Below are 27,382 nucleotides of genomic sequence, written 5' to 3'. Positions count from 1 at the left end.
GCTGGAGAGAGGGTGGGGAAGGGGATGCATGGCGGGGCGCACCCGGGACTCACCATAGCCTGCTCGATCTTGTTGTCGATGGCCACAACGGTAGCTCCAGAGGCACTGAGGAGACACAAAGTGAAAGGCACCCGTCACAAAAGCCGCCCCGCACTGGACCCCCTCACCTGGGGCCCAGGAATCAGCGCCCCCAGGCGACCGATCTCCGTCCTGGAAGCCTCCCTCCTCTGGCACCCCGCGCGCACTCCACCCCAGGCCGGGCCGAGTCCCCTAGCCTCTGGCCCTGCCCCAATGGTTCCACACGGCCGCGCCGCAGCCCCGCGGGCGGGCGAGCCTCGGGCGGGCTGCTTACCTGTTGTCTAGCTTGACAGACACCACGTCCCCCCCCAGGAGGGACGAGAAGAAGGAGATGGAGAAGTTATGCAGCTGGTAGACAGCCACCTCCATCGGGGACTGGTACATCTCGGAGCTCATGGCTCAAGCGCTTCGGCCTCTGCTTCCTGGGGCTCGAGGGCGGCGGCGGCTTTCCTTTGGGGCCCTCGGGGGCGGCGGGGCGGAGGTGTGTGTGGCACGGTCCGGGTGGCAGCGACGGCGGCAGCTAGGGCACCTCGGGCCACACAGAGATTGCTCGGACACGACAGGACACCGCACCGCACGGCACCGCACCCTCCGATCTACCCAGCCCAGATTCGGCGAGGGCGCAGCGCGGGCCGCCTTTTATAGAGGGCGAGCCCGTGACGTCACGCAGCGTCAGGAGGCATGTAAATGAGCCTAGAGCAGGGTTTCGGAGCGCGCGAGGCCACGCCCCGCTCCCCAGTGTTAGCCTGACAGGGGCAGTTGGCATTCCCCGGCACGCTTCTACCCCCTGGGCGGGAAAGCCTCGCCGAGCTCTGAGGTGCTGCCCCACCTAGGGAGGAGATGGTGCAATCGGCTAGGTGCCAGCCCGGGACGCTTGACGAGTGGGTTCGAATCCCTCCTCCGCCTCCTGCGCCCAGGGAGACTTCGGCCAAGTGGACAGCGCATTTGACCTTGACCGGAGACCCCCTAAAATGAGGATCAGTTTCTCTGTGTGACCTTGGGACCAAGTCACCTCATCATCTTCTGGCCCTCCTCTGTAAAAGGAGGGGAGACCCGTTCTGTGGAATTCTGAGCTTTAGCTCTCCGACCTTAGTTTCCTTATCTGTAAAATGACTGAGTTCAGTGAAAATTGCACGAAAGCGTTACAGCCAGAATGAGTTACACAGAGGGCCAAGTATGTGGGGAAGAGATTTAAGATTAACTAGCCATTTTCTCTGATTGTTTCATCACGCAACATCATTTATTTCCTACCTATCCAAGTGCCAACCCCAGTACAGATGACTTCCATACCCTCAAAACCTGTTAAAGGCTAGAAGGTGCCCTCTTTCTAAATACAAAGAGCTCCCAAGTTCCAAACTTTTTGCTGTCCTGTCCCTCTCCCCTTGGCAGCCGGGAGAAGCATAAGGCCCCCCCCCCCTTTTTTTTGAGGGGGTAAGGCAGGGCAATTGGGGCTAAGTGACTTGCCTAAGGTCACACGGCTAGTTTTTGTGTCAAGTGTCTGAGGCCGGAATTGCACTCAGGTCCTCCTGACTCCAGGGCTGGTGCTCTATTCACTGCACTGCCTAGCTGCCCCAGGGCCCCCTTTCAGAATGAGAATGAATAAACACATTAAAAAGGGAGGCAGTTATCAGAAGCACAGTGATCAGAATATTAAAAACAAAAGTTTGTGGACACTAGGTTAAGTACCTCTGAGCAGGGGCAGCTAGGTGGCTCAGTGAATAGAACACCAGCCCTGGAGTCAGGGGGATCTGAGTTCAAATATGACCTCAGACACTTGACACACCTACTAGCTGTATGACCTTGGGCAAGTCACTTAACCCCAATTGCCCTGCCTTCCCCCCTCCAAAAATGGAAAAAAAAGAACCTCTGAACAACTACTGCTTCTGATCCAGGGAGAAACTGAGGCCCAGAAAGCCAGAAGGGACTCCCCTTCCATCAGTATGAGGAAGCCACCTGACCTCCTATACTGGTCCCTCATTGTAAAGTGAGGGGATTCAGTACTGGACAGCATCTCTTCTAAGATTTCATAGTTGGAGGTGGGATTTGAACCCAAATCTGGGTCTCCAGCAGTATTCACTCTCCTCCAGCACCTAAGAGCTCAGCTAGGATCTAGAGCTATGTATGACCCTTTAGGGACAAATCCAATGTTTTCTGAATAAAGTGAGGGGGTCAGACTCTGGCCTCCAAGGCTGCTTCCAGCTCTAGGACTGGAAGCCAATGTCCTGTGACCCACACTGATCTTTTCATAGCCTCACACTGCCCTCTTCTACTGCCCCTCCCCCCCAGGCCACTGTTCTTACCCACCTAGCTCTCTCACTTCTCTGCCTACTGGCCCATCCTATGACAAGGGAACACAAGCCTGGCTGTAGAGCTGGCAGGGCCCCCAGAGGCCATGGAGTCCAACCCCCTCATTTTACAGAGGAGGAAACTGAGGCCCAGGGAGGAGAAGGGACTTGTCCAAGGTCACACAGCCAGTATGTAGCAGGGGCAGGATTAAAACCCAAACCTTTTTTTTTTTTGAAGGGGGAAGGGTTAAGTGACTTTATTATTATTATTATTATTATTATTATTAACAATTAGGGTTAAGTGACTTGCCCAAGGTCACAGGCTAGTTTTTTGTGTTAAGTATCTGAGACTGTATTTGAACTCAGGTCTGCCTGACTCCAGAGCCGGTACTCTATTTACCGCGCCACCTAGCCACCCCCTGAACCCAAGCCTTCTTAACTCCAAGGGCAGCTCTCTATCCCTACACCAGGAGATGCCAATCTTTTTCTGTCCCCCATACTGCTCTCAGTAAATCCTCCTGTACTCTCTAGTTATTCCTAAAGGAATGAAATTTGGGAGTTTATCATGTATCTGCATAGAACAGAGCACATTAATTTTTACTAGGATAATATAATTGTTTACCACATATTCCCTTATATGCTTTGCCAAGCTTCTCAGACCTGCTAGGAGAATATGTAGCCCATGTTGGAAGCCCCTGATAGGTGCAGCACACAGCCTACCCCCTAAATGCCCTGGTATTCATTTTGCCTTATTTCTGTACAGCTTCTACCTGCAGTGATGTTATAGGAATGTAAATTTTTAAGATCTTCCCTGCCCCTAGATTAAGTGCATCTGGAGCTTATGGTGGGAGGCTTGTTTTTCAGGAACACCCACACACCTTGGTGCTTTGTGATTGGGCATTGGGTCAAGAGGGTTGTTACATTCTCTGACTCAGGAGAAGGCTATATCATTCCTGATGTGAGACTTTATTTTGGGGCTCACTTTGAGAAGTGTTGTGTGATTTGACCAGACGAGCCGTTGAGAGCCCCCCAGCTTTGAAAAACCCAGATGTTAATGCTTCCCTCTCTGGTGACTGACTAGGTATAGATGTAATGGTTGGACAGTTGGAGGCCTGTCTGCTTGAAATGTTTCTGTCTGTATAGAAGTTCTTCTGAAGTTCGGGGTGCTGACTTTTCCCCCTGAACTAGGTAAACGATATATGTTTGATTGATTAAAGCAAGATTGTTAGCCCATTTTGAGTTGCTACAAGTGACTAGAGTGCTAGGCCTGAAATCAGGAAGACTGAAGTCTCAGACACTAGCTGTGTGATCCTGGGCATTTAACCTCTGCCTGCCTCAGTTTCCTCATCTGTAAAATAAGAATAATAGCAGCACCTCCCTCTCAGGAATGTTGGGAGGCTCAAATGAGATAATAATTGTATAACATTTAGCACAGTGCCTGGCTCATAGTAAAGCTACAGAAATATTAGCTATTGTCCCTGTCATCACAACTGCCGTTATGTGCACGGGGCTGATTTGCTTTTGTCTTCCTATTAGCATGATACTTGGCATCTAGTAGGTGTTTAATAAATGCCTGTTAATTGATTGGCTGATGGCTCATCCCCATTTTACAGAAGAGAAAAACAAGGCTCTGAGACTCCGTGGCCAGGGCTGGGCAGAAGCAGAATTCGAACCCAGTTCTTTTAAGTGCAAGGCGGGCGCCCTCTTCACCTTAGCTATCTCTGCTTCCTGGGCTTTCCAGTGTGCAGAAGGAGCAAACTCAACCCTGCCCAGACCTGTCTGGGTCCCTTCGAAAACAGTATCTCCCCTTGTTTCTTTCCAACAGTAAACAGCAGGCCAAGTCAAAAGGCAGTCTGTTTGCTGCTGGCTGGGGAGAACCCGCACGGGGCCCAGTGCATCACAGAGCTGTAGGTTCCTTCAGGAAAAAACAACAAGTTTGGGAGATTCCTAACCGCAGGGAACACAAGGAGCCTGTTGCTTCATAACAGCTACAGAGATTTTTTTCCACTGAAAGCTATTTTGACTCTCTGGGTCCTCAAGTTACTCCAAGGGCCTTGCCCTCAAGTTCCTGCTCGCTGGCAAGGCCACCTAGTGGCTCTGAGTGGAACATCCAGGCAGGAGGGACAGCAGTGTGAGGACCTGCTGGCCCCGCTACACCGCCCCAGCTTGGGTGGGTCTGGATGGAGAGGGCTCTGGGGTAGGTTGGCATGGTCTAACAGAAGACAGCAAGGGCCTGGTACAACATGGTGCAGCACTTGGAAAATCACCGGCTTTTGGAGTTGAAAGGCTGGAGTTCAAATCCTACCTCTGACACAGACTACCTGTGTGACCTTAGATAAGTCACTCACCTCCCTGGGTCTCAGTCTCTCCCTCTGTGAAATGAGAGGATTGGGCCTTTAAAGTTTCTCTCCACCTGGAAATCTAGGATCCAGCCTCTTTCACTAGCTGGGCACAACTGAGACTACTTAGCTTTTTTCAAGACTGAGATAAGCCACAACCTTATCTGGGATTCCTTTGCTGACTTCCCTTTGCAAGCTGTAAGTGTCTTTGGTGCATCCTGCAGCAGAATGGAAGAGCCTTGAGGGCAGGGCTTGTCTTGTTTTTGTCTCCTTAGACCCAGGACCAAACTGAGCTGTCCTGCCCCAGTAGAAGGTACTTAACACATTTTTGTCACAGTTGAGTTGAGTGTGACCTTGGGCACATTCTCCTCTCTGAACTGCAGTTTCTTTTTCTATAAAATGAAAGGGGTGGACTAGACCCATTTTCTGGTCCTTGCCAGCTCGAAATCTTGTGAAATCTACGAAACTGTGCAACTGGAAAAGTACTAGACCTCTTATCAGCAGCAAAGGTGATTGCTATTTCTCCTGACCAGGTGCCTGGCACAGACATCCTGGGCACAGCTCCAACTGAGCTCAGGCTGAAGGCCTGTCATTTTGTCAAAGCTGAAAATGCAGCTCAGACACTTGTTTGCCTAGAATACTGGGCTCAGAATGAGGAGGTCTAGGATTTATTCCCAGGGTGGGGTGGTAGAAAGCATGCTGACTTTTGTAGTCAGAGGACCTGCATTCAAATCTAACCTCTATCACTACTGGGTGACCTTGGGCAAATCATTTCTCCTCCCTGGGTCTCAGTTTCCCTCTCTGTGAAATGAGAGCAGACCAAGACAAAGTACTCACTGGGGGCCCTGCCAGCTATGAATATCAGATCCTAGGGGTGACCTCACACCAGTCACTAAACCTCCCCTCCTCAGTAACAGGAGGGGGTTGGACTCCATGGCCTTCAAGGGTCCTACCAGCTATGAAGCTTGGAGCCCATGGGTGATCTCATACCAGTCACTAAAGCTCCCTAGGCCTCAGTTTCCCCTAAAGTCCCAAAAGGGGATTGGATTGTAAGACCTCTGTGAAGGCCTTGTCAGCTTTAGGACTAGGACCCTGTGGGTGATCTCACACTGGTCTCTTCAGCTCTCCAGGCCTCAGTTTCCTCCTCAGTAACAGGAGGGCGGGGTTGGACTCCAGGGCCTCTGAAGGCCCTGTCAGCCCTAAATATATGTTCTTATGGCCAGGGACATGTTAGTCAATCTCAGGTTCCAAGCCCTTTCAAAGAGGCATGCAGTAAATAATGCATCCCAAACGATAAAGCACTACCTGAAATTACATTGGCTAAAATGGGCTGGTTTCCTAATCTGTCTATGGTCTGGGAGCAGTCTGAGAGTCAGAATTTCCTTGCCTTAGAAACTGTTCCCAAAGAAGTGATTGCTGTCCCCTTCCTGCCCCAGGATGTTGCAATGGCAGCTGGGGGTGGAGGAAGGGTTGAGGAAGACTGGAAGACAGATCTGGAGCGAGGGCCCCTCTTGCTATGGGACTTCGGAAGGGAAGACAACAGAGGCTAGGCTGGGGCTGGGGGGGATTTGTTGGGTGAAGTTTGGATTGGGCCAAAGGGCTGCACCTAAGGCCCTAGAGGGCCCTGTATGGCCTCCAGGCTCCATGCAGGTTCTCACGCCCCCAGCCCCTGCCCCATCCCCCAGGCCATTCCATGTTAGACCCACCAGCAGAAGCCAGAGATGATGGCGACCAGGCCAATGAAGGGGATGCGTGTGGAATGACCAATATCTGGTGGGGGGAGTGCACAGCTAGATGGGACCAGGTAGCAGTCAGGTGAAGGAGAGGAAAATATGGCCCTGGAGACAAGGGATCAGGTGGGCAGGAAGGACTGAGAGCAGGCAATGCAGCCAGGACCCAGGACTCAGTCAAGAGACCTGGCTTGGAGTTCTAGCTCTGGCGCTTCCTTATCTGTGAGATTTCTGAGAGTAGAGACTGAGCCTTGCCTTTCTTTGTATCTCCAGGGCTTGGCATGGTACTTGGCACATAGTAGCTGGTTAAGAAATGCTTAGGAGGGGGGTGGCTAGGTGTCGCAGTGAGTAGAGCACTGGCCCTGGAGTCAGGAGGACCTGAGTTCAAATCCGGCCTCAGACACTTAACACAAAAACTAGCCGTGTGACCATGGGCAAGTCATTTAACCGCAATTGCCCTCCAAAAATAAAAAAAAAGAAATGCTTAGGAGAGGGCAGCTAGGTGGTGCAGTGAGTAGAGCACTGGCCCTGGAGTCAGGAGGACCCGAGTTCAAATTCGGCCTCAGACACTTAACACTTACTAGCTGTGTGACCTTGGGCAAGTCACTTAACCCCAATTTCCCTGCCCTCCCCCCTCTAAAAAGCAAAAAATAAAAAAAAAGAAATGCTTAGGAAGAAGCTAGGTGACTCAGTGGATAAGAGTAAAGGCACTGAAGTCAGGAAGATCTGAGTTCAAATGCAGCTTCACCCTTACTAGCAAGTTACTTCACCCTGTTTGCCTCAGTTTCCTCTCCTGTAAAATGAGCTGGAGAAGGAAACGGCAAACCTCTCCAGTATCTCTGTGGAGAAAACCCCATGGACAGTATGGTCCATGAGATCATGGATACAACTGAATGGCTGAGCAATGATAAATGCTTATTGACTGACTGGCTGGGGATGTGCTTTCCCCCTTCTCTCGGATCCTCAGTTTCCCAGCTGAATGAAAAGAGACTCGGAGAACCTAGTCTCAGTTCCTGGCTTTGCTCTTTCCTACCTATGGGAACTTAAGCACTCTGGACCTCAGTTTCCTTTTCTGTAAAGCAAAGGAGTTGAAGTGGGTAGCTTCTAAGGTTTGCATCCAGGTTTTTGAAGATAGGATCTGTAAGCTGAAGACAAAAATTGTGTCATTTGGAGGAAGGCTGGAGAGCTAGCCTGGAATCAGCACACCTTCTTACTGGGTGGGCTTTCTCCCACCCCAAGTGATCTTGTCTTTTTTGATTTGTCTCCATGTCTCCCCCACAGAGGACAAGGACTGATTGTATGTTGTCCTTGGGTCCCCAAGGTCCAGCATACAGAAGAACCCTGAATTCAATACTTGTTTGTCAAGCTGAATCTATGTTAAACTGGTTCTTACACTTCCTTGTGTGGTAACCAGTCTGGGAATCATTGAGTGTAGGGCTAACTTCATGGGGAGGGCTTGGGCTGGGCTTTCTGGGGAGTTCTGCTAACATTTACAATCTATCGATGGAGGACATCTATCTTCAAGGGTGTTTGAGAGCCAGCATCGAATCCGAGGATGCTGGGAAGGGCCTCAGATGTCATCTCTCCCTTACAGCCCCCTTGCTTTATTATCCCCACTGGAATGGGTGCTGGGCACCCCCCAGGGTGGCTGTATCAAGTGCTGGTTGTAGTGAATTGGGTTGGATTGTCTTAGAGGAGTGTTGTTAGGGAATGACTGTGTGCATAAGCTTCTTGTAAATGGGATAGTTATTACTATTGGATGTTCCAGAAGTAAGGGTCCCTTCCTTAGATCTGGAAGGCACCTTAAATAGCTGCTGACTTGACCCCTTCGTCTATCAGATGCTCATGACCTTTCTATGGCAAATGTCTAAGGAAGAGGTAGCTGGTACAGTGGAAAGAATACTGCCTCTTGATTCAAAGCTCACCTCTATTGCTTGTTACTATGTGACCTTGGGCCAGTCCCTTCCCCTCCCTGGGCCTCAGTTTCCTCCTCTGTAAAATGAGGGTGATAGACTGGAGGGCCTCTCAAGTCTTCGTGGGAGCTAGGATCCTATGATTATGGCTAAACTATTACCTTCAAGAGCCTTCTAGATTGTTCTCCAAGCATTGGTGGGATGATGGTGGCAGAACAAAGGGATAGTGATTAGAGCTGAGACTTCATTAGTATAGGGAACTCCTGGATGAGAAAACTTTCTTTACCAAATGCAGATCATCAGCTCTCTGCCATTTTTGGTCTTAAGAGACTTGCCTAGAGCATTGAGAGGTTAAGTTACTCATCCGAGGATACACAGTCAGTACCTAGCAGACATGGGGCATGGTTGCAGGTCTTCCTAATTCTCTGTCTAGTACATCATGGCTGATCTTGGCAGAAAGAAGAAGAGGATTCATCTGGGATACCCAGCTGGAACAGGCTCAGAAGAGCTGGTTGTTAAATTTTCAGTGTGACCATTTACAGGCCAGAAACAGGGCTTGCTTATTTGTTTCGAAAGTGATGGAGAAAATGTTGATAATGCAGGTGAAACTGAAAAGTATGTCAAGTACGCTGTTCGTTTTTCTGTTTCCTGGAGAGTGGGTTGTTCAACATTTACCAGTGCATCCCTGGGGTGTGGGGGATGCTGGGGAAGGCCACTCCAGTCAATCACATCATTTCTAGAAGGTACCCACCCAGCCAGTCCTTGAAAGTCAGTGCCATCATTGGCTGTCAAGGCATTGTGTTTTCTCAGTGTGTCATTTGTAAGACTCTGGTAGGTATCATACCCGATGAAGACATAGTCACAATAACAGCAGTAACAACATCGTCATTCGCTAGAGGCCAGTCCGATGACATCCTTCACTGGCATGTGGTACATGGCTTTTAGGAAAATTCTAGGGGCAAATGACTAGGAAGCAAGCTGGCATTGGAGGGATACTTGGAGCCCCGTTCACACCCTGCCCAATCTCCTGCTTCTCATGTACTGCAGATCTCTGAGTGTAGATGCCTGAGGGACAAGAGTTCTCACCCTGAGACCTTGAAAACCCTTTAATCAGCAAAGATTCAGCTAATGCTGACTGGACTCCACTTATTAAGATAAGAAAATGGACTCAGGCATTAGAGAAAGATTGCCAGTGACCAGGAGTGAGACAAAGGGGAGTTTATACTTATCCGGAGGCTAATCAGAGAATTTCATTACCCAGAACAGCCTATTCCCTGGGTAGTCAGGTTAATAGAGGTCTGCTTGTACGTAAGTTGTGTTGTCTAATCTAAAATCGCCAAGTGACGTGCTACACTATTCTTCAAAGACCCACCATACTTGGGTCTTTGTCAGGCAGCAGGTTGCGGATGGAAATGGAAACATTGAAAGAATCATCAATTCTAATAACATCAGAGGTTTGCAGCTGGAAAGGCTCACAGAAGTAATCGGGTCCAGCTTTCATTTTCGTAGTTCTTGAAACTAGCAGTTTGGGATTGTAAGGGGTTCGACTTTGTTATCTTGAACTGATCACTCAACTTTTCGGTGTCTGTTTCCTCATCTATAAAATGGGAGCAGTATCCCATGCTCAGGCCCTTCTGGCATTTCCTAACCACATTTATTGGAGGTTTATCACTTCTAAGACTAAGGATGGGGGATGATCTCTGGGCTGAAGCAACAATAGCAGGTGGTCCATAGGCTACATCAGTCCATATGTTCAGTGGGCCACACAGGGTGCTATGTGACTTTGCCACTAAGACATGACTGAGCACATCCCTATGAGAGGAGTTTTCTTACTTGTAAACTGAGGGAAATGGACTAGATGGCCTCCGAGGACCCTTCCAGCTCTAGGTCTGATCCTTCGTGTGACTTTGGACAAGTCCTTTCCCCTTCTTGGGTCTTTGTCTCCCCTTCTGAAAAATGAGGACTAGAAGACCTCTGGGGTCCTCTCCAGTTCTAGATCAAGGAGCCTATTATCCTGTATATGACCATGTACAAGGCATTTCATATTCCTGGGCCTCGGTTTCCCCATCTGTAAAATGAAGAGGTTGGACTAGATGGCTTTTGAGGTCCCTTCCAGCTCTAAAATAATGGAAAATGAATGAAAAGCATTTATGAGCCAGTCACCATGTGAAGATCGATTCAGTGGTGACCTTGGACAAATCATACCTTCCCCTGGGCTTTACTGGCTCTTTAATCTAGGGCTGGAAGGGATTCTCAGAAGCTAGCTACTCCAACCTCTCATTTTATAGATGGGGAAACTGAGGCCCGTGGAGGGGAAGGGACTTGTATAGGGTCACATAGTTAGTGTTTCTTCTCTGTAAGATGAGGGGGTTGGGTTAGCTGGTCTCTAAGACCCCTTCCAGCTTTAAAATTTATGATCCTATGTGTTATCTGAGACAGGTCCTTTCCCCTCTCCAGGCCTCATTTTCCTCATCTGTAAAATGAGGGGTTGGACTAGCTAGCTTCTGAGATTCCTTCCAGCTCTAGAATCCAGAGCATTTGATCCTGTGATCTTGAAATGCTCGGAAGGAACAGGCCCCATCGCCCAAACTTTAGGAGAACTAACAATCAGCTTTACCCTGGGAAATAGGACCAAATGCCTCCTTCCCCAACCAGCAAAAGAGGGCAAAAGAAAGCTGGCCGCCTCAGGCCCCTGGGAGACCATGTTCTGGAGCCAAGTTTATGGGAAAAAAAGGGTAGAGGTGAGGGTGTTGGAAACTCTTGCAGAAGAACAAGGTAGCATCAGCCAGTGGGTGTGGGGGGGAAGAACATGGGGCCCAAAGTGGCAAAGGGACCATTTCGCTCATTTCCCCCTTTGTCTCTCTTGGAGCCCCATGGGCCATCTAGAGCGAAGCTATTTATAGGCCCTGCTTCCTTAAGACACGGTCTCTTTGCCAGCAAAGTCCAGGGGCCTGGGACAGGGTAGATAGAGGACAGGAAGCAGGAGGTCCAAGGGGAGCCCCAAGTTAAAAGCTGGGAAAAGCAAAGTTAGAGGAGGGGGCAGGGCAGACTTGACAGGCACCCCTTCCCTCTTACAGGCTGACTTACTTGTCTTTTCTTTTGAAGAGGCTGGGGGAATAAGGAGGCTGGAATGCCATGGCCACTTTGGCCTCCTCTTCTCTTCGTTCCCTTCAGGTTCCACCCCAGTGTGGAAATCTCTGCACAGGAAGGCCAATGGCCACTGGAAGATCAGCTCTGCTCACATGGAAAATCCCCAAGGTTCGGACTGAGGGCCAGCAAGCCAGAAGGGGAGAGGTGGAGAAAGTGGCTGACCCTCCCCACAATTTGGTGAAAGGCAGGGGCTCCAGGAGCAGTTGTGAAGGCAGTTCTGGTGCTGGTGGGGAGGGCGCAGAAAGAAGCCCAGCCTGACAAGGGCTTTCTCTGCCGAGCAGTTAGCAATTTATTTTGGGTATGCATGAAGACCATATGATTGCAGTGGCAATGAATGGGGCCTTTCAGCTGCCTGACTGTACAGTGTATGATGTGTGGTCCTCACAGCCCATCTCAGAATCACACAGGGGGCCAGGCAAAGAGAGGGACGACAGAACCCCAAAACAAGCCCCACTTCTGACAAGGCGATCTTTCTTCCTTTGTTTAGAGACGTCAGACACTTGTTCGGCACCTGCGACCCTTATTTGGGTTAGAAACAGGGGGTGGGTGTGGGGGGGAGGGTCAGTCTTGCTCCTTCTCAAAGCAAGCAGCAAGACCAGGCATGAGCCAGACTGGACATATCTTCGACCTCTCTCGTTTTCACCTTTGGCATCCTTGGCCAGAGCATTGAGGTGCCCCAAGGCTCTCAGTCACTGGGCTAACAGAGCCCAGACTCTTCCAGGTCCCACTATGCTGAAAGGACTTCAACTACAGCCCAGGAAGGAAACTGTTCATCTATCTCAGGACCAGCCCGGCTCTCTTTGGAGAAGCTAATGAGAGACTTGGCTACTGGGAGAGGAGAAATGACTTACTCAAAGTCACACAGGGCTCCTGGGCCCTCAGAGACTGTGGAACTCAACCCTCTTCTGTACTGGGGGTGGGGGGAAACAGACCAAGGGAGCTAAAGGAACTGCTGTGAGATTCCCCCATAGGCACCCAGAACTTGAGGCAGTAGGGCCCTTAAAGGCCTTGGAATCCATCTCCTTCCTGTTACTGAGGAGGAAATGGAGGGCTAATGAGTTGAAGGGACTGGTGCAAGATTGCCCATATGATCCTAGACCCAGAGCTGACAAGGTATTCAGAGGCTTTAGAGTCCAAGCCCCTCCTGTGATTTAGGGGAAACTGAGGTCTAGGGAGCTTAAGGGACTGGTGTGAGATCACAATAGATCCCTAGACCTAGAGCTGGCAGAGCCTCAGAGACTATGCAGCCTAACTCCCTTCTGTTACTGTAGGGTAAACTGAGGCCTAGAGAGCTAAAGTGACTGGTGTGAGATCACCCACAACTTCCTAGATTTCAAGCCAGAATGTACCTGAGAAGCTATCTATTTCAACCTCCTCAAGGCAAAGGGAAGCAGGTACAGGGTGCCACCTGTCAAGCTTGGGGCATGAGCCTTTGTGTGAGACTCAGCCAATACAGAGTGACTCCCTGATCCAGGGTCCCTCCCTAAGAACCAGCCCCAACACACCCCAGTAAACTGGGGGGATACAATGTTTGTTACTTCTTCCTGGGGAATGCCCCCACCTTCCCCCCTCTCAAGAATGACCTTGGTGGCTGTTGGCCAATATCACTGTCAGAAGTGCCTCCCCTCATGGAGAAGATGTATATAGCTCAGGGCCCCCACTAAACTTCAGGCTTGCAGCTTGAAAGAACAAGCCCTTGGAATCATTTCTCTAGCCTTCCCTTTTCTCCACTAGTCCCTTAAGGTCAGGCATGATTTCAGATAGACACTGGTTGGCAGGACCTTTCCCCCCCATGCCTTCTGCTACCCCAAGCTGTCCCTAGAGCCTCCAGTCCAGGGCATTTTCTTCCCCAGTTGCCAAAGTTCCTTTCTCAGAGATGTGTAAGACTTGGGGCTACTGGCCCCTAGAGGTTCAGGAGAGAGGTGGCCAAAAGACAGAGGGTCGGGGCCCTTCCTTTTATTGTGGGCCCTTCTATAGAGCCTTGGTCGCTGTGAGGCCAGGAGCCCAGAGGCATATACTAACTCTGTGGCTTTGGAGAGTTTTCTCCCAGCCTTCCCAAAGCAAGGAGTCCCTAACTCTGCAGGGGGTAGGGATTTCAGATGAGCAGAAATTCTCCCCTTAGTTCCCCAGCTTCTCCCTGCTCCCTCCTCTGTGTGAATTCCACAATGAGAAGTACCAGAGGACAAATGATGATGACTTCTGTAACCTGACAGAGAGTTGAGGGTACAGAATGAGACATACAACTTTGGACATGGCCAATGTAGTAGTTCCTTTAAAGAAACAAGGGTATTTTTTTTTCTCAATGGGGATGTGGGAGGGAAAGAAAAGAAATACCTGCTAATTGAAAAAAATAAAGTGTAATGAGATGTTGTAGAAGACAGCCTAGCCTGAGGCAGGGGATAGGGACAGTGGGGTTGGCAAGGGGAGGAAAAGGAATGGGGAAGGAACTCCTAGCCCAGGATACAAAAATGAGAGCAGCTTAGCAGACATGAGCCCAGACAGGGCTCCCAAGCCTGAAGGGAGGTCTGGGAGGGCACAAGTGGCCCTCACAGCTCAGCTTGAGAAGTTGGCCTTGTCTGAAGAAATCTGCCCACTTGTTACAACAGGAAAGGCGCCCTGCAGTAGTAGCAGAGAGAGACCACACCTAAGCCAAGAAGACATGTTTGCTGTGGGTCCCCAGTCAAGTTACCTAACCTCTCAGTGCCCCAGGCAACTCTCTCAAAGTAAAAATTGCAAAGGAGGTGCCAACCTGCAGTAGCAGAAGGTGTTTTCTCACTGGGAGTTCCATACATCAAAGTCCAGTCAAACAAATCCATGCATTTTAAGTAGTGCCCAAATCTTGGCTCTGCCACGTGGTACATGGTACACAGACAAAGACAACTGACTCTGGTGTCTGAGGACCTGGGTTCAGATCCTGCCTCTGATGAACCTATGTGGCCTCAGTTCCCTCAGCTGTCAAATGAGGAGGTTGGACTGGGTGGCCTCTGAAGTCCCTTCCTTTGCTGAATCTCCATCCAGATCATGCTCATGAAGAGCAGTTGTCCTCCAGGACTGTCCTGAGCCCTCTGCTTCCCCTCTTCTTCAATATTATTTCTCATAGTCACTCAATGATCACCTCGTTGATAATGATTCTCAACTCTCCATAACCAGCCCTAACCTTTCTCCTGACCACGGGTCTCGAATTTCCAGCTGTCTCTTGAACCAGATGTTCCCGCAGGCATCTTAAACTCAACATCTCCCAAACTGATCTCATTTTCTTTCCTCCCAAACTCTCCTCTCCTCCACATTGCCCCATCACTGTTAAAGTTATCAGACTCACAATCCAGACTCTTCATTCTCTCATCTTCCCCATCCAATCAATTGCCTGTCATTTCTACCTTTGGAACATCTTGAATACACCTCCTTCTTCTCTCTGACACGGCCCCTCTGCTCTGGTGCAGGTCACCACCTCACACCTGGACTATTGCAGTGGCCTGCTGTTGAGGGGGGGGCAGTCCATCTTCCATTCAGCCACTAAAAAAGTCCAGGGCTTCCCACATCACCCTCCTTTGCCCCACCCTCTAAATTCAGTCAATCTTCCCTACCTCCGGGATCAAACAAAAATTCCTGTTTGGAGTTCTTCATAACATGGCCCCTCTTTCTTTTTACAACCTTCTTACACCTTACTCACCATGGCCTTCCATCTAGTGATGCTGACCTCAAATTCAACACCCTACCTCCGAGCATTTGTACTGGCGGTCCCCCATGCCTGGAACTCCCTCCCTCCTGACCACTGGGATCACATCTTCTACAAGAAGTGTTTCCTGATCGACTGGGCTCACATAGGTGGCTTTCCTCGGAGCTTCTCTCTAATCCATCCTGCCTACATCTGGTTTGTACATAGTTGCTGGCATAATGACTCCCCTGTTCTGTTTTAAGCTCCTGGACCACAGGGATTATCTTTTGCTTTCCTTCTCCAGTACTTAGCACAGCCCAGCACACAGTAAGCACTCAATAAATGCTCCTTGACTGATTTCAGCTCTAGGATCCCATGAACTTAACCTTTCTGTGCTTCAATTCCCTTCTCTTTAAAATAGGCCCAGTGTCCCATGCTCCAGACTTTTTTCTCTGTTAGCTTTCCCTCTGTCCTCCATTCCAGTCAGATCCCATCTCCTGTCTTGGCTCCATCACTTGGCCCCTCGACTCTTTCCTTCTCCCAAAGAGGGGGCCTGGTTATTTCTGCTGGCTTGGCTACATTTCCTGAAGGCAAGCTGGGGGGGGGGGATGGGGGCTGTATTTCCTATTTGTCTCTGTCTACTTTTTGTTTTTACTTCCTGTGGGGGCTTGAGGGTTAAACAAAAACAGACTGTTTCCCCCACAAATATCCCCTCTCCGCCCCCCCCCCCCCCAAAAACTTCCGTTCCCGGGTTTCCTTTTTTTTCCTTTCTTCAGCTCAGGGAGACAGGTCAACATGGGCGGATGGGGGGGTGTTGGGGGATGTTGGGGGGGAGTGCAGATATTCCGGACCAAAGGTTTGGACGCCATGAGGCCCACGTGGCCTGAGGTGCATGGGAGCATTTGCTTCATCTCCCAGAAGAACAGCCAAACAAAGTATGCCAAGTCCTAAAGCTGAAGGGACTGGGACAAATGGCCCTGAAAGGCCACATCTATGCCAGGAGTATGAAGCAAAGGGTAATGCATTTGGAAACATGAAAAAATATACCCATTGAATTCCTTGTTTCATGCAGCAAAGAGAGACATAGTGTCTGTGTTATCAGCATAGTGGGGGTGATCAAGGGAAACCCTGCTTTGCAGGACTGGGGTACCACAACCACGGGGCACCAGGGTCTGGGTCCAGATATGTTGGAGGTACCCCAGGCCCACCAATCTGGGACTCCCCCTAGATCTTCCCTGCCCCTAACACCCCTTAACTGATCTTTCATCAAAGCAGGATTTCACTGGCATAGGGAACTCCCTCTACCCATTCAGGTCAGCCCTTCTTTTCAGTTGGTAGAGTCAGGTCCCAGATTAGTGCCAACAAAAAATCCTGAGGAGGGTTCATATGGGTTCAAATTTTCACTATTTGAAGTTATAATCCTATCAAATATGGCCATCGGTTTGAACCCTTTGGAAATATGCAGTGCAAATTTGGATAAGGCTGCTATTCAGGGATTGTTGCCTAGAGGGTTGAGAAATTAAATGGTATGGCTGAGGTGGAAAAGAGATGACTTGGGTTCTAATTTTGGTTTTGCTGTGTGACCTTGGGACAGTTATTTAACTGAGGCTCAATTTCCTCCTCAGTAAAATGAAAGCAGTGCCTGTTTTTAAGACCTTCTTCTCCTTCACTTTCTCACCTTCCCATCAAAACTGACCTCTCCTGGGTTCCAGCCTCTCAGGCACCCAATGGTAATAGATGTACTATGTGAGAAGTTAATCTGGGTTCAGCATTTAGTGGCTAACAGCATGTCAATAAAGTCTCTCTCTGTGTCTCTGTCTCTGTCTCTCTCCATCTCTCTGATTCTGTGTCTCTCTATGTCTCTGTGCCTGTCTCTCTCTCTATCTCTCTGTCTCTGTCTCTGTCCCTCCTTTACATTTTTACCTGGGACCTCATTTGCCCCAAAGGAGTGATTATCATTCTGGGAATTTTAGCCCTAACATAGTGGCTCAGGGTACAGAGCACAGGTGCTGGAATCAGGAGAACTTGAGTTCCAGTATAGCCTCAGATACTTTCTAGTTGTGTGACCCTGGGCAAGTCACTTCACCCTGTTTGTCTCAGTTTCCTCATCTGTAAAAGGAGCTGGAGAAGGAAATGGCAAACCACTCTAGGATCTCTGCCAAGAAAACCCTAAATGGGATTAGGGAGAGATCGTGAACAATAACAAAGACAGTTGGGAGACGAAGGAACTCACATCACTCCAGGGCTAACCACCATGATAAGATTACTCTGTGCATTGATGACCTGGTTCTCAGTATGTGTCCCGCCTGAATGGATCATTTCTAGGGCTGGTCTGTGGCTTTTGCTTCATTTGCCAGAGTCTTTCTGCCCCTGCTATCATCTCCCTTCCCTCCACTCTCCACCCCCTAACCCCCAAACCTTTGGAAAGCCTCCCACACCTTCCTCCAGCTGGGCCATTCCAGCTGTCCAGAACACTGTACATGCAAGCTCCAGGCTCTCAGAGTGATCTGTGCTAGCTGAAGATGGAGGCCTGGAGCGGGGCTCCATGGCCCTCTCCCGAAGCCCAGAAGTGCTAACAGCTCCCAGAGAGCTTGGGGCTCCTAGCCAACGGCACAAGCTCATTTGACTTTGGCTGGGGCTGCCTGCCCCTTCTTGCACATGTAAACATGTCAATGCCCGAGGGAAGGACATCAGGCCCATTAAAGCTGGATAGAAAAGCCAGCCTGGCATAGGAAAATCCAGATTTCCCCAGTAGATACATTGACTGGTGTCTAATGGCCCACTAATACTAATAATTCATACGCATGTACGCACATACACATATACATATGTTATATGTGTGCACACACACAGAGTTTTATGGTGCCATGATGAGGTGGAGAAAGAGCTGAGCTCAGAGTCAGGAAGGCCTGGGTTCAAGTCTTGTCTCTGGTCCATCCTGGCTGTGAGACCCTAGGCCAGTCACTTCATGTTCCAGTTCATGTTCAGTGTTCTAGATGGCTCTCTAAGCCAATGATTGGAAGAGGAGGAGCTGGGATTTCCTCATCTGGATCAGGCCCGGCTGGCACCCAGCCTCCTGATGCCAAGTTTGGAGGTTCTTCCCTTTATCAGGAAAGCCCCCTAGCTTCTGCCCCCCCCCCCTTTCCGCCACTCATGGGGATTCCCAGCAGAGAGGAGAGCACAGCTGGCAGCCTGCTTCCCGTAAGGGACATTGCACTTCCACAAATGTTTTGGGAAATCAGAAGATTGGGGAGCCCTGCATTAGTGGCTGGATCCTCATTCTACAAAAGGTTCACCATAGCATTCCTTCAAACGCCTTTAAGATAGGATTTAATGCACCCAGAATCCATTAGCATGCCACACCCCCTTCCACCCAGCTGTTTTTTTCCCCTCCAGGAGCTGAGTCTGAGCTCTGGGCAAAGCTAATGAGTGGCCTCAAGTAAGTCCCAGCTGTGGCAGCAAGCTTGTTATTTGGAAAGTAGCTAGAGAGGCAAGGAATCTATATAGCTATGTGCGGCAGGGAAGGCCAGTGCCCCAGTACATTCCCCTGGACCTGCCCTTCCTGCAGTGTGGGGAAGGAAATGCCTGGGCCAGCCTGGGAAGGAAAAATGGGGCTTCAGAAGCACCTTCTTCCACCTTTTTTAGGGGAAAATGTGTTCCCCTACCTGTATAACCTTGGACAAATCACTTAACCTGTCTGAGCCTCAGTTTCCTCCTCTATAAAATGGGAACAGTGTCCCTGCTCCAGACCTCCTTCTCTCTCACCTTCTACCTTCTCAGAAGCTCCTAGACCTGGGGTAATCCATCATTCTCACTTGACTTCACATTAGGCTTGTTTCTCATCAATGGACCAATCAATGAGCATTTATTAGACATCTACTGTGTACCAGGAATCAGCAACCTAAGCCCCAGAAAGTTCTTCTCCAAGCACTGTAGCAGAAACATGGTGCATTTTTTTTTTCATTAAAAACAAAGCAAAACTTCTATTTTATTGAGAGGAATGGTTTTCCATGACTCTCTCGTCTTGCCATGCAGGCTATCTCCTGCTCTGACTATGGCTGAGGCTCATTTTAGGTGTCAATACTACTGAAGGACAAGAATGAGAAAATCTTATTCAATGATCCTCTATCTACCAATATCCAGGGAGGCATCAAGTCCACAGATGGATGCTGGACAAATGTATTAGCCACTGCCAAAGAGGATAGATGGCCAAGTCCAGATGGAAGAGGGATTGCCTATAGATGACCAGGTCTCCCCATCGGCTCCTGTTCTCAAGTGACACTGGGCCAATTGAATTGAGTCTGAGACTGCTGCAAAGTCTCTGATGTGACAGCTATGAGGGGGAACAAATGGCTGAGGAATGATCCTTATTGCCTAGTTGGTTGGTCAGCCTATCAAGCGAGTCCATCAGTTGAGCCACCTGGGAGGGGCAGAGAAGGCTGACAATAAGCTGGACTTGGAGATGAAGAGGAGAAAGAGAGAGGGCTAGATTACATCAGGGAAAAGATATACTGCTTTCGCACACCACCTCCATCTTTGAAACACCACTATTCTTATAGTGGAGCTATGAGACAGCAAATAATGGAACACCACAATCTTCAGAGAGGAAAAATTGTGGGTGACCCAAAGAATGTCACAAGCAGTATACGGGGGTTTCCCCCAAATATAGTTTACAACTGTACTAAGATTTTCAGGACACTCTGGATTTTTCACATCTCTGCCAGACCCTGGAATATTAACTGACTCAAAGAATGGGGGGGGCAGCGCTGATCCTCTTCAGAGCACTTGGGGCCTAGAGCACCTGGAGAGGTGAATGGCCACTCTGCTGACATCACAGGTCTACTGAGTCCTCTGGGGAATGTAGTCCCATCCCCCCCACTCTGACATCTATATAGTGGGAATTTTCTTCAAGCCTAGGAGGATGAGAGCAGAAAGGTAAAAATTCCATGGCCCCATCTTTGCTTGCTTGAGTCTTTATGCAGGTAGACAAGCAAGAACGGGGGGCAGGGCTTCATATACTCCCAATCCCATCATTGAGAATCATATATACTAGCAACAATAACTAGAATGTCTCTAGTGCTTTGAGGTTTGCAAAGGTCTTTACAAATAGGATCTCATACTATTATTATCCCCATTTTACAGTCAAGGAAACTGAAGCAAAGAGGTTAAGTGACACAGCTAGCAAGTGTCTGGGACTAGATTTGAATATGGGCATTGCACCACCAGTTGCTGTTGGTGACTCATTATGGCTGTGATGGCTAGGAGGGAGGGATAGGCTTGTGTTTGGAAGACTGGTCCTTCTCAGTTCAAAGTCATTCTCTAGATTGTAAGTATTTTGTCACAGAAATCTGAAAACATCTGTACTGGTGTCAACAAAACTTTGACTGCTGTCATGGTTTTCAGAATTTCTGGTTTGTATAACCCTTTTCATAAATAGACAGATGGGTAATAGACAGACATCATGATAAATATACATGTATGGATATTTGCCACTTAGGATTTTTTGTAATTGTAAGTACCCTTCTTCCCCTATGAATGCTAAGGAATCTATATTGCTTCCTAGAGAATGTATATATCTCTATGTTTACTTTCCTTCCACTATTTATGTGTAGAATACCGTGGAAAACTTATAAACAGTTTTGTGAAGCCTCTAAAAAAAACAACAATAAACCAAATCGGATCTCATTTGATCCTAACAACAATCCTGGGAGGGAAGTGGTGTTGTGATCCCTATTTTACAGATGGGGAAAGTGAGGTGAGGTGACTTGCCCAAGGCCACCCAGTTAGGAAGTGAAATTTAGTCTTTCCAATTCCAGGCTCAGTGCTCTATCTGCTGGGCCCCCTAGCTGCATATGGCAATCTGGCTGGTTTGAGGCCAAGTAGATGGCGGGGGGTCGTCAGCCTGATGCCCAAAGGGCCAGCTCACAAGGTCATAGATTATAAGTCAGTGAGTTCAGCTCTTTCATTTTACAGAGGAAGAAACTGCAGCACAGAGGAGAAATTAAACAACTTCCTCTTGTAAGTATCTAAGTTGGGATTTTTCTAATTCCTAATCAATCTCACTCTACTTGGAGGGCCCTGATCCAGCCGTTAGGAGCCCTGTAAGCTAAGGGCCTAGGAAAGCTGGGACACTGGAGGCCCTAGCAGGGCAGTCTGGTGCTAGGAGCCTGTCTCTACTGACTCCTTCCAAATTATGGGCTCAATAACCCACATGAATGTGAGGGCAAAAGGGGAGGCAGCTGAACCCAAAGAATGGAGAAACCCCAGGAATAGACAACATGTTTGACTGGAATACTTTTTAGGATGATGAGGCAAAACCAAGACAGTCAAGCTTTCATCAGGTCTTTGCTCACTAAACTAAAATCATCTGGGGGAGGGGAGGCGGCTAGGTGGCACTATAGTGAATAGAGTACCGGCCCTGGAGTCAGGAGGACCTGAGTTCAAATTCAGCCTCAGACACTTAACACTTACTAGCTGTGTGACCTTGGGCAAGTCACTTAACCCCAATTGCCCTGCCTTCCCTCCTCCAAAAAAAAAAAAAAAGCAAAAGAAAATCGTCTGGGGTTCCTTCCACATTTGGCCTTATTCTGTACAATATGCCAGTCACTTATTCTCTCTGAGACTCAGTTTCATCCTGGTTGGAACTTTAAACTCCCTTTCTACCTTAAATATAAGACCCTATGGATGACCTTGGACAAACCACTTCCTATCCCTTGGCCTCAGTTGTCTCCTCTGGAAAATGAGAGGGCTGGACTTTGTGAGCTCCATGGTCTGGGCCAGATCCTATGATTCCTCTCTAGGCCTGGGAAGCTGTTACTGATTCTCCCAGTCAGTGACTGGGAGGACCCTCAGTGTCCTCTGTCAGCAAAGAAGAGACATTGAAAGTGCCTGTTGCCACTTAGACTGGAGATAGAGAGATGCCTGGTGCCTTTTCCAGTACCACTTAGAGCAAGCAGGTCAAGCCAGATTCTCAGCTCTTGCCCCTGGTATCCCTCTCTCCTCCTGGTAAAGTGTGCTATCAAATGTCTCTCAAAATTAGTAACAGGATCCTCCAAAAGCATCTTGGGTGCCCATGCTCCCCCTGCCCAAGGCCCTTTTTTGGCCAGTGTCCCTTGTACAGCACCCTCATCCTATTTCCCAGCCCACCCCCAGATGCTCAATCACTACTGCAAGTGGGGAGAGAAGGCTTACTGGGCCAACCTGATGCCAGCCAGGGCCAGGCCCAGCTGCTGGGAACTGGAAGAAGACAGGAAAGGGGTCTGTGTTTTCACAGCAGGTCTCAGTGAGGAGGCAAGTCAGGGAGCAGATGTAGAAGACATTTTCAGCTTTACTGTGCAAGGCGATGGAGGAGCAAAGGTTAGGAAGGGGGCGGGGAAGATTGATAAGTTCATTGAGCTGGCAAGATTGATCCACTGGGAGGACTGACCAAGCTGTTCTGGCCTCAGGGCTAATCTCTGGTCACCACCCAGGCTGGGAGGAGAGAACTGGAGAGAGAAGTCCCTGCTCTTTGTCTGGCATGGAAGGGAAGGGTCCAAGCAGCATGGACCCCCTGGTCCTCCAGTCCTTCTGGGATTCAGCTTCCTCATGGGCAAACGTGAGGACTTGGACCAAATGGCCTCCCTTGGAGGTCCTTTGTAGCCCTGCCTCCAGGATCTATAATAGAGTCCAACTTCCTCATCTTACAGAAGAGGAAACTGAGGCCCAGAGAAGGGAAGGAATTTGGCTAAAGTTATTATTCAGCAAGTTCAGAGTGGAGTGGGAATTATAATTATAATTCAGGTTTCCTGACAGCCATACTGCAAAGATAGTACTAAAATCCTACCATGAGTCAAGAGCCTGGGGAGGTGCTGGGAATTCAAAGACAAAAGGGAATCAGTCCCTGCTCTCAAGGTGCTTACATTGCAGGGGGAGGGGTGGTGTACAATATAGTCACCGATAGGCTAATACAGGATACGTAGAAATGCAAAATGGTCTGTGGGGAATGGCACTAATTGGTGTAGGGGAGAGCTATTCTTGAAGGATGTGGAGCCTTGAAGGAAGTTGGGGGTTTGGAGAAGTGTAGTTGAGAAGGGAGAGCATTTTGGCATGGGCACAGCCAGGATACAGGCTTAGAGGTGGAAGATGGAATGAGGTGTTTGGCAGAAGTGTAGTGTGCCTAAGGTCATAAGGTAGAGTGTAATGGAATCAGCCTGGGAACATAGGCACTAGCCAGATTTTGACAAATTTTAAATGGGAAATAGAGGAGCTTTTTTTTTCTAGAGGCAATAGAGAGTCCCAGAAGTTTTTTGAGCAGGGGAGTGACATGGTCAGCTTGGCGGTTTAGGAGTATTGATTTGGTGACTCTGGAAGGTGGATTAGAGAGAAGAGAGATTGAAGGTGGCTTAATCAATTGACAAGATACTGAAGCATGGACAAGCCAGGATGAGGACCTGAATTTGGCTGTGGGAGTGGGAGATGGTACAGATGATAGAAATATTGACAACAAGGCATTGAAAAGATTTTGGAAACCCAATGGATTATGGGGAAGAGTTGAGAATTATTTGGAAAATTTAAACTTGGGCGATGGAAGAATGGGGAAAGTAGGAAGGGGGGAGCTTAGGGGGAAAGATAGTGAGTTCTGTTTTGGGCACATTGCCTTTGAGAGGCCTATGGAGCTCAGGAGACAAATGAAGCTGGATGGCAGATTTACATAGAGATGGTTAGTTGAGCCCATTTGAGCTGGTGAGATTGCCAAGGAGAAGAACACAGAGAAAGAAGCAAAGAGGGACCAGGACAGAGTCTCAGGGAACACCCTAAGTGGAATAGGACATGGATAGGAACCAGCAAAAAAGACTGAGGATTGGTGAGACATGTAGAAAGAGAATCACTGTCACAAAAAAACCCTGAGGAAGTAGAAGGTATCCAGGAGGAGAAGGTGGGCAACAGTGTCTGAAGCTTTAAAGAGGTCAAGAAGAATGAGGACTGAGAAAAAGCCATTGGATTTTGCTGGAAAGAGAGCCATGGTAGCCTTGGAGAGAACATTTTCAGTTGGGTGGTGCCTATAGAAGCCAGATGCCAAGAAACTGAAAAGTGAATAAGGGGAATGGAAGCAGTGTTGCCAAGGGTAGATGGCACATTTTATAGTAGTTTGTAAAGGGAAGAGAGATATAGGATGATAGATCAAGGGAAGGTTTTTTTTCAAGGATGGGAGAGATAGGGGTGTTCTGCCTCTCTCCTGGATCAGTGTTCTTTCCACCAGATCCCATAGTCTTTCCTTCTTCCCAATTATCTTTTGTGCTGCTTATATCTCTGCATGCCCTGTTAGTTTGGGGGAAGGCAAGATGTCAGCACCTGGAAATTTGATGAGGAGGTCCAATAGGGCTAAGACTTGTGAGGTAGAGATCTGAAGATTCTTGGCTGTCTGGTGACCCTTGGATGGGGTCAGAGCAGGCTCAGGGATGGGAAGGTCAGTTGGTTATTGGCAGACAGTAGAGATATTTGAAACATGAATTTTCCAAGTGAGGTGTGGGAAGGATCCCTCGCGCCTAGACGGAGGGAACCCCTATGGGGCTGCTTCCCTTGAGTTGGGGACCTAGGGCTGTTGGGCCACCCTGGTGTTGTTGCTAGGCTCCCAATGGACTAAGCCGCATTGTTAAGGCCGGATGCAAGAAGCACGAAGTGGGCCTAGCCATGAGCCAGTTGGCTGGCTGACATTGCAGGCTCCAAAGAGCTTGTGTATGCTAGACAAACTGTCTTTTGTGCCCTTGGCACTACCCAGACCTTGAGACAGCAACAAATGATCCCAAACTCGGGAAGGAGAGGAAAGGACCTGGAATCTCTTCTTGCACACCATTGGTTCCTCGCAGCTGACATGCTGCTGGTGCCAAGAAGAGGAAATGCTTTGAGAGAAGACCTGACTCTAAATCCTAAGTCCGCCAGAGAAAGAAGAGGACAGATCCTGTGAACAGTTGCAAGTGAATAAAGCCATGACCTTGCAATTGCCCAGATGTGCAGAAGGCCAAATAATCGTCATCTGGCTGTGGAGTGAGTGGCTCCTGTGTATATCTCGCCAAGACAGATGTACACGCACATGCACATACACATGCACACACACACACCCATGCACACATACACATACACACATGCATACACACACACTCAGAATCCAGAAAAGCTCACCAGCTGACACAATCAGTCACACAAGCGGGCTTCACTACTCTTGGCCTCATGGACACACACGAAGGATTGGAGACAGATTGGGGAGGGAAAAACTGCTGAAAGTGGCAAGAGGTAGGAAGACCAAAGTGGAAAGGGAAGTCGGTGCATGGCAGGAGTGCTGCAGGGCTACAGAAGCAGGGGGAACTGCCCTGGCTAGGTCCTCTGCTGAGCTGCAGGGGTAGGCCTGGGAGTAGGAGGGGCACAATTATGCAGGCTAAGGGCACTGAATTGGGATTGCAGCTCTGGGCTTCAGCATCGCTCCTAACCTTGAACTCTAATGAGCTGGCACTGCCAAGGGCTGGACAAACTCTGAATTGGCTCGGACTCCGCTGAGCCTAGGTCAGGGTCAGTGTGCGTGGATGTCTTCACACCTCTCCACCTTGCTACAGACCTTCCCCTTTCCCACCCACCCTCACCTGCTGGTATAGACAAGCAGATAGCCCTGATAGCCCTGAAATAAGGAGCCCACTGGAGTCTTGGGTTGAGTTCTAGGCAGCGCTTTTAGGAAGGACACTGATCAACAAGCATTGATTAAGAGCCTATCATGTGCCAGGCCTTTTGCTAAATGCTGGGCATATGAAGAGAGGCAAAGGACACCAAACCACCCAAGGAGCTCACAGTCTAACTCATAAACAAGTTCTAGATGGAGACAACCAATTTCTGGCACATTCTAGCATGAAGGCAGATCAATGGGGAAAGGCTTCCTGTAGAAGGCAGGATTTGGCAAGGACTTGAAGGAAGCCTTGGAAACCAAGATGGAGAGATGAGCAGAGAGGACATTTCAGGTAGGGGGCACAGCCAGGGAAAATGCCCAGAGATGGGAGATAGAGAATCTGGTTCAAGGGACAACAAGAAAGCAAGTGTCATTAAATGGCAGATTATAAGGTGTATGAGCAGCTAGATGGCACTGTAGTGAATAGAACACTGAGCTTGGAACCAGGAAGATTCATCTTCCTGAGTTCAAATCTAACCTCAGATACTTCCTGGCTGTGTGATCCTGGGCAAGTCACTTTTACCCTATTAGCCTGAGTTTCCTTGTCTGTAAAATAAGCCAGAGAAGTAAGTGGCAAACCACTCCAGGATCTTTGCCAAGAAAATCCCAAATGGGGTCATGAAGAGTTGGACACAACTGAAACAACCCAACAACAATATAAGATGTAATAAGAGTAAAAAGATAGGAGGGAGCCAGGTTATGAAGGGCTTTGAATGCTAAACAGAGGATTTTATATTTGATTCTGGAGGTGATAGGGACCCACTGGAGTTTATTGAAAAGGGGGGTTACATGGTCAGAACTGTGCTTTAGAAAGATCATTTTAGCTGCTGATGGAGAATGGATTGGAGTGGGGAGAGGCTAGAAGCAGGTAGACCATTACTCTCCCCTCCCCCAGACTATTGCAAGAGGTGAGAAGGACCTGCACCAGGGTGGTAGCAAGGTCAGAGGAGAGAAGGGGGTGTATTCAAGAGATGTTGCAAAGGTAAAATCAACTGGTCTTGGCAACAGATTGGATATGGGAGGTGAGAGAAAAAGAGGCATCCAGAATGTTTCCTAGGTTGGGAGCCTGAGGGCTTGGGAGGATGCAGGTGCCCTCAGACAGAAATAGGGAAGTTAGGAGGGGAGAGTTTGGGGGAAAGAGAATGAGTTCAGTTTTGGACATGTTGAGGTTAAGATGTCTATGGGAATCCAGTTTGAGATGTCTGAAAGGCAATTAGAGATGAGAGACTGGACCTCAGAAGAGAGGTTAGGGCTGGACAAATAGATCTGAGAACCATCAGCATAAGTATGATAATGGGATCCAGGGGAGCAGATGTGATCCCTGAAAGCATTAGTATAGTGGGAGAAGAGAAGAGGGAGCCCTGCCAGCCACAGTGAACAGATCTGGCAAAGGAGACTCAGGAGAGGCAATCAGACAGGTAAGAGGAGAACCAGGAGAGAGCAACGTCACCAGAGCCTAGAGAGGAAGGAGGAACAGGAGGGCAGGAGATTGCCAGTGTCTGAAGCAGCAGAGAAGTCACGAAGGACTGAGGAAGGGCGATC

General features: G+C 49.0%; 1 protein-coding gene across 2 annotated transcripts in view; it reads right to left on the bottom strand.

Annotated features, from left to right (window-relative positions):
• TSC22D3 (TSC22 domain family member 3) overlaps positions 1 to 27,382 on the bottom strand; it is an 82,198-nt gene that overhangs the window by 1,977 nt on the left and 52,839 nt on the right. Inside the window, exons 1-2 of one of the 2 annotated variants that reach the window (XM_069100439.1) lie at positions 353 to 690; positions 54 to 105 (exon numbers count right to left, since the gene is read on the bottom strand). In XM_069100439.1, coding sequence (XP_068956540.1) covers positions 54 to 105; positions 353 to 474 — 174 coding nt within the window. In that variant the 5' untranslated portion in view covers positions 475 to 690. Of the gene's footprint in view, positions 1 to 53; positions 106 to 352; positions 691 to 27,382 lie in introns of those variants that run through there. The other variant, XM_069100438.1, reaches the window with a different exon arrangement.

The sequence above is a fragment of the Petaurus breviceps genome, unplaced genomic scaffold (assembly GCF_028583685.1).
Source record: "Petaurus breviceps papuanus isolate PSGF00001 unplaced genomic scaffold, PetGlider_PUasm1.0 400, whole genome shotgun sequence".
NCBI lineage: Eukaryota > Metazoa > Chordata > Mammalia > Diprotodontia > Petauridae > Petaurus > Petaurus breviceps.
The sequence above is the reverse complement of the archived record's forward strand: the minus strand, read 5'-3'. Positions and strand labels throughout refer to the sequence as shown.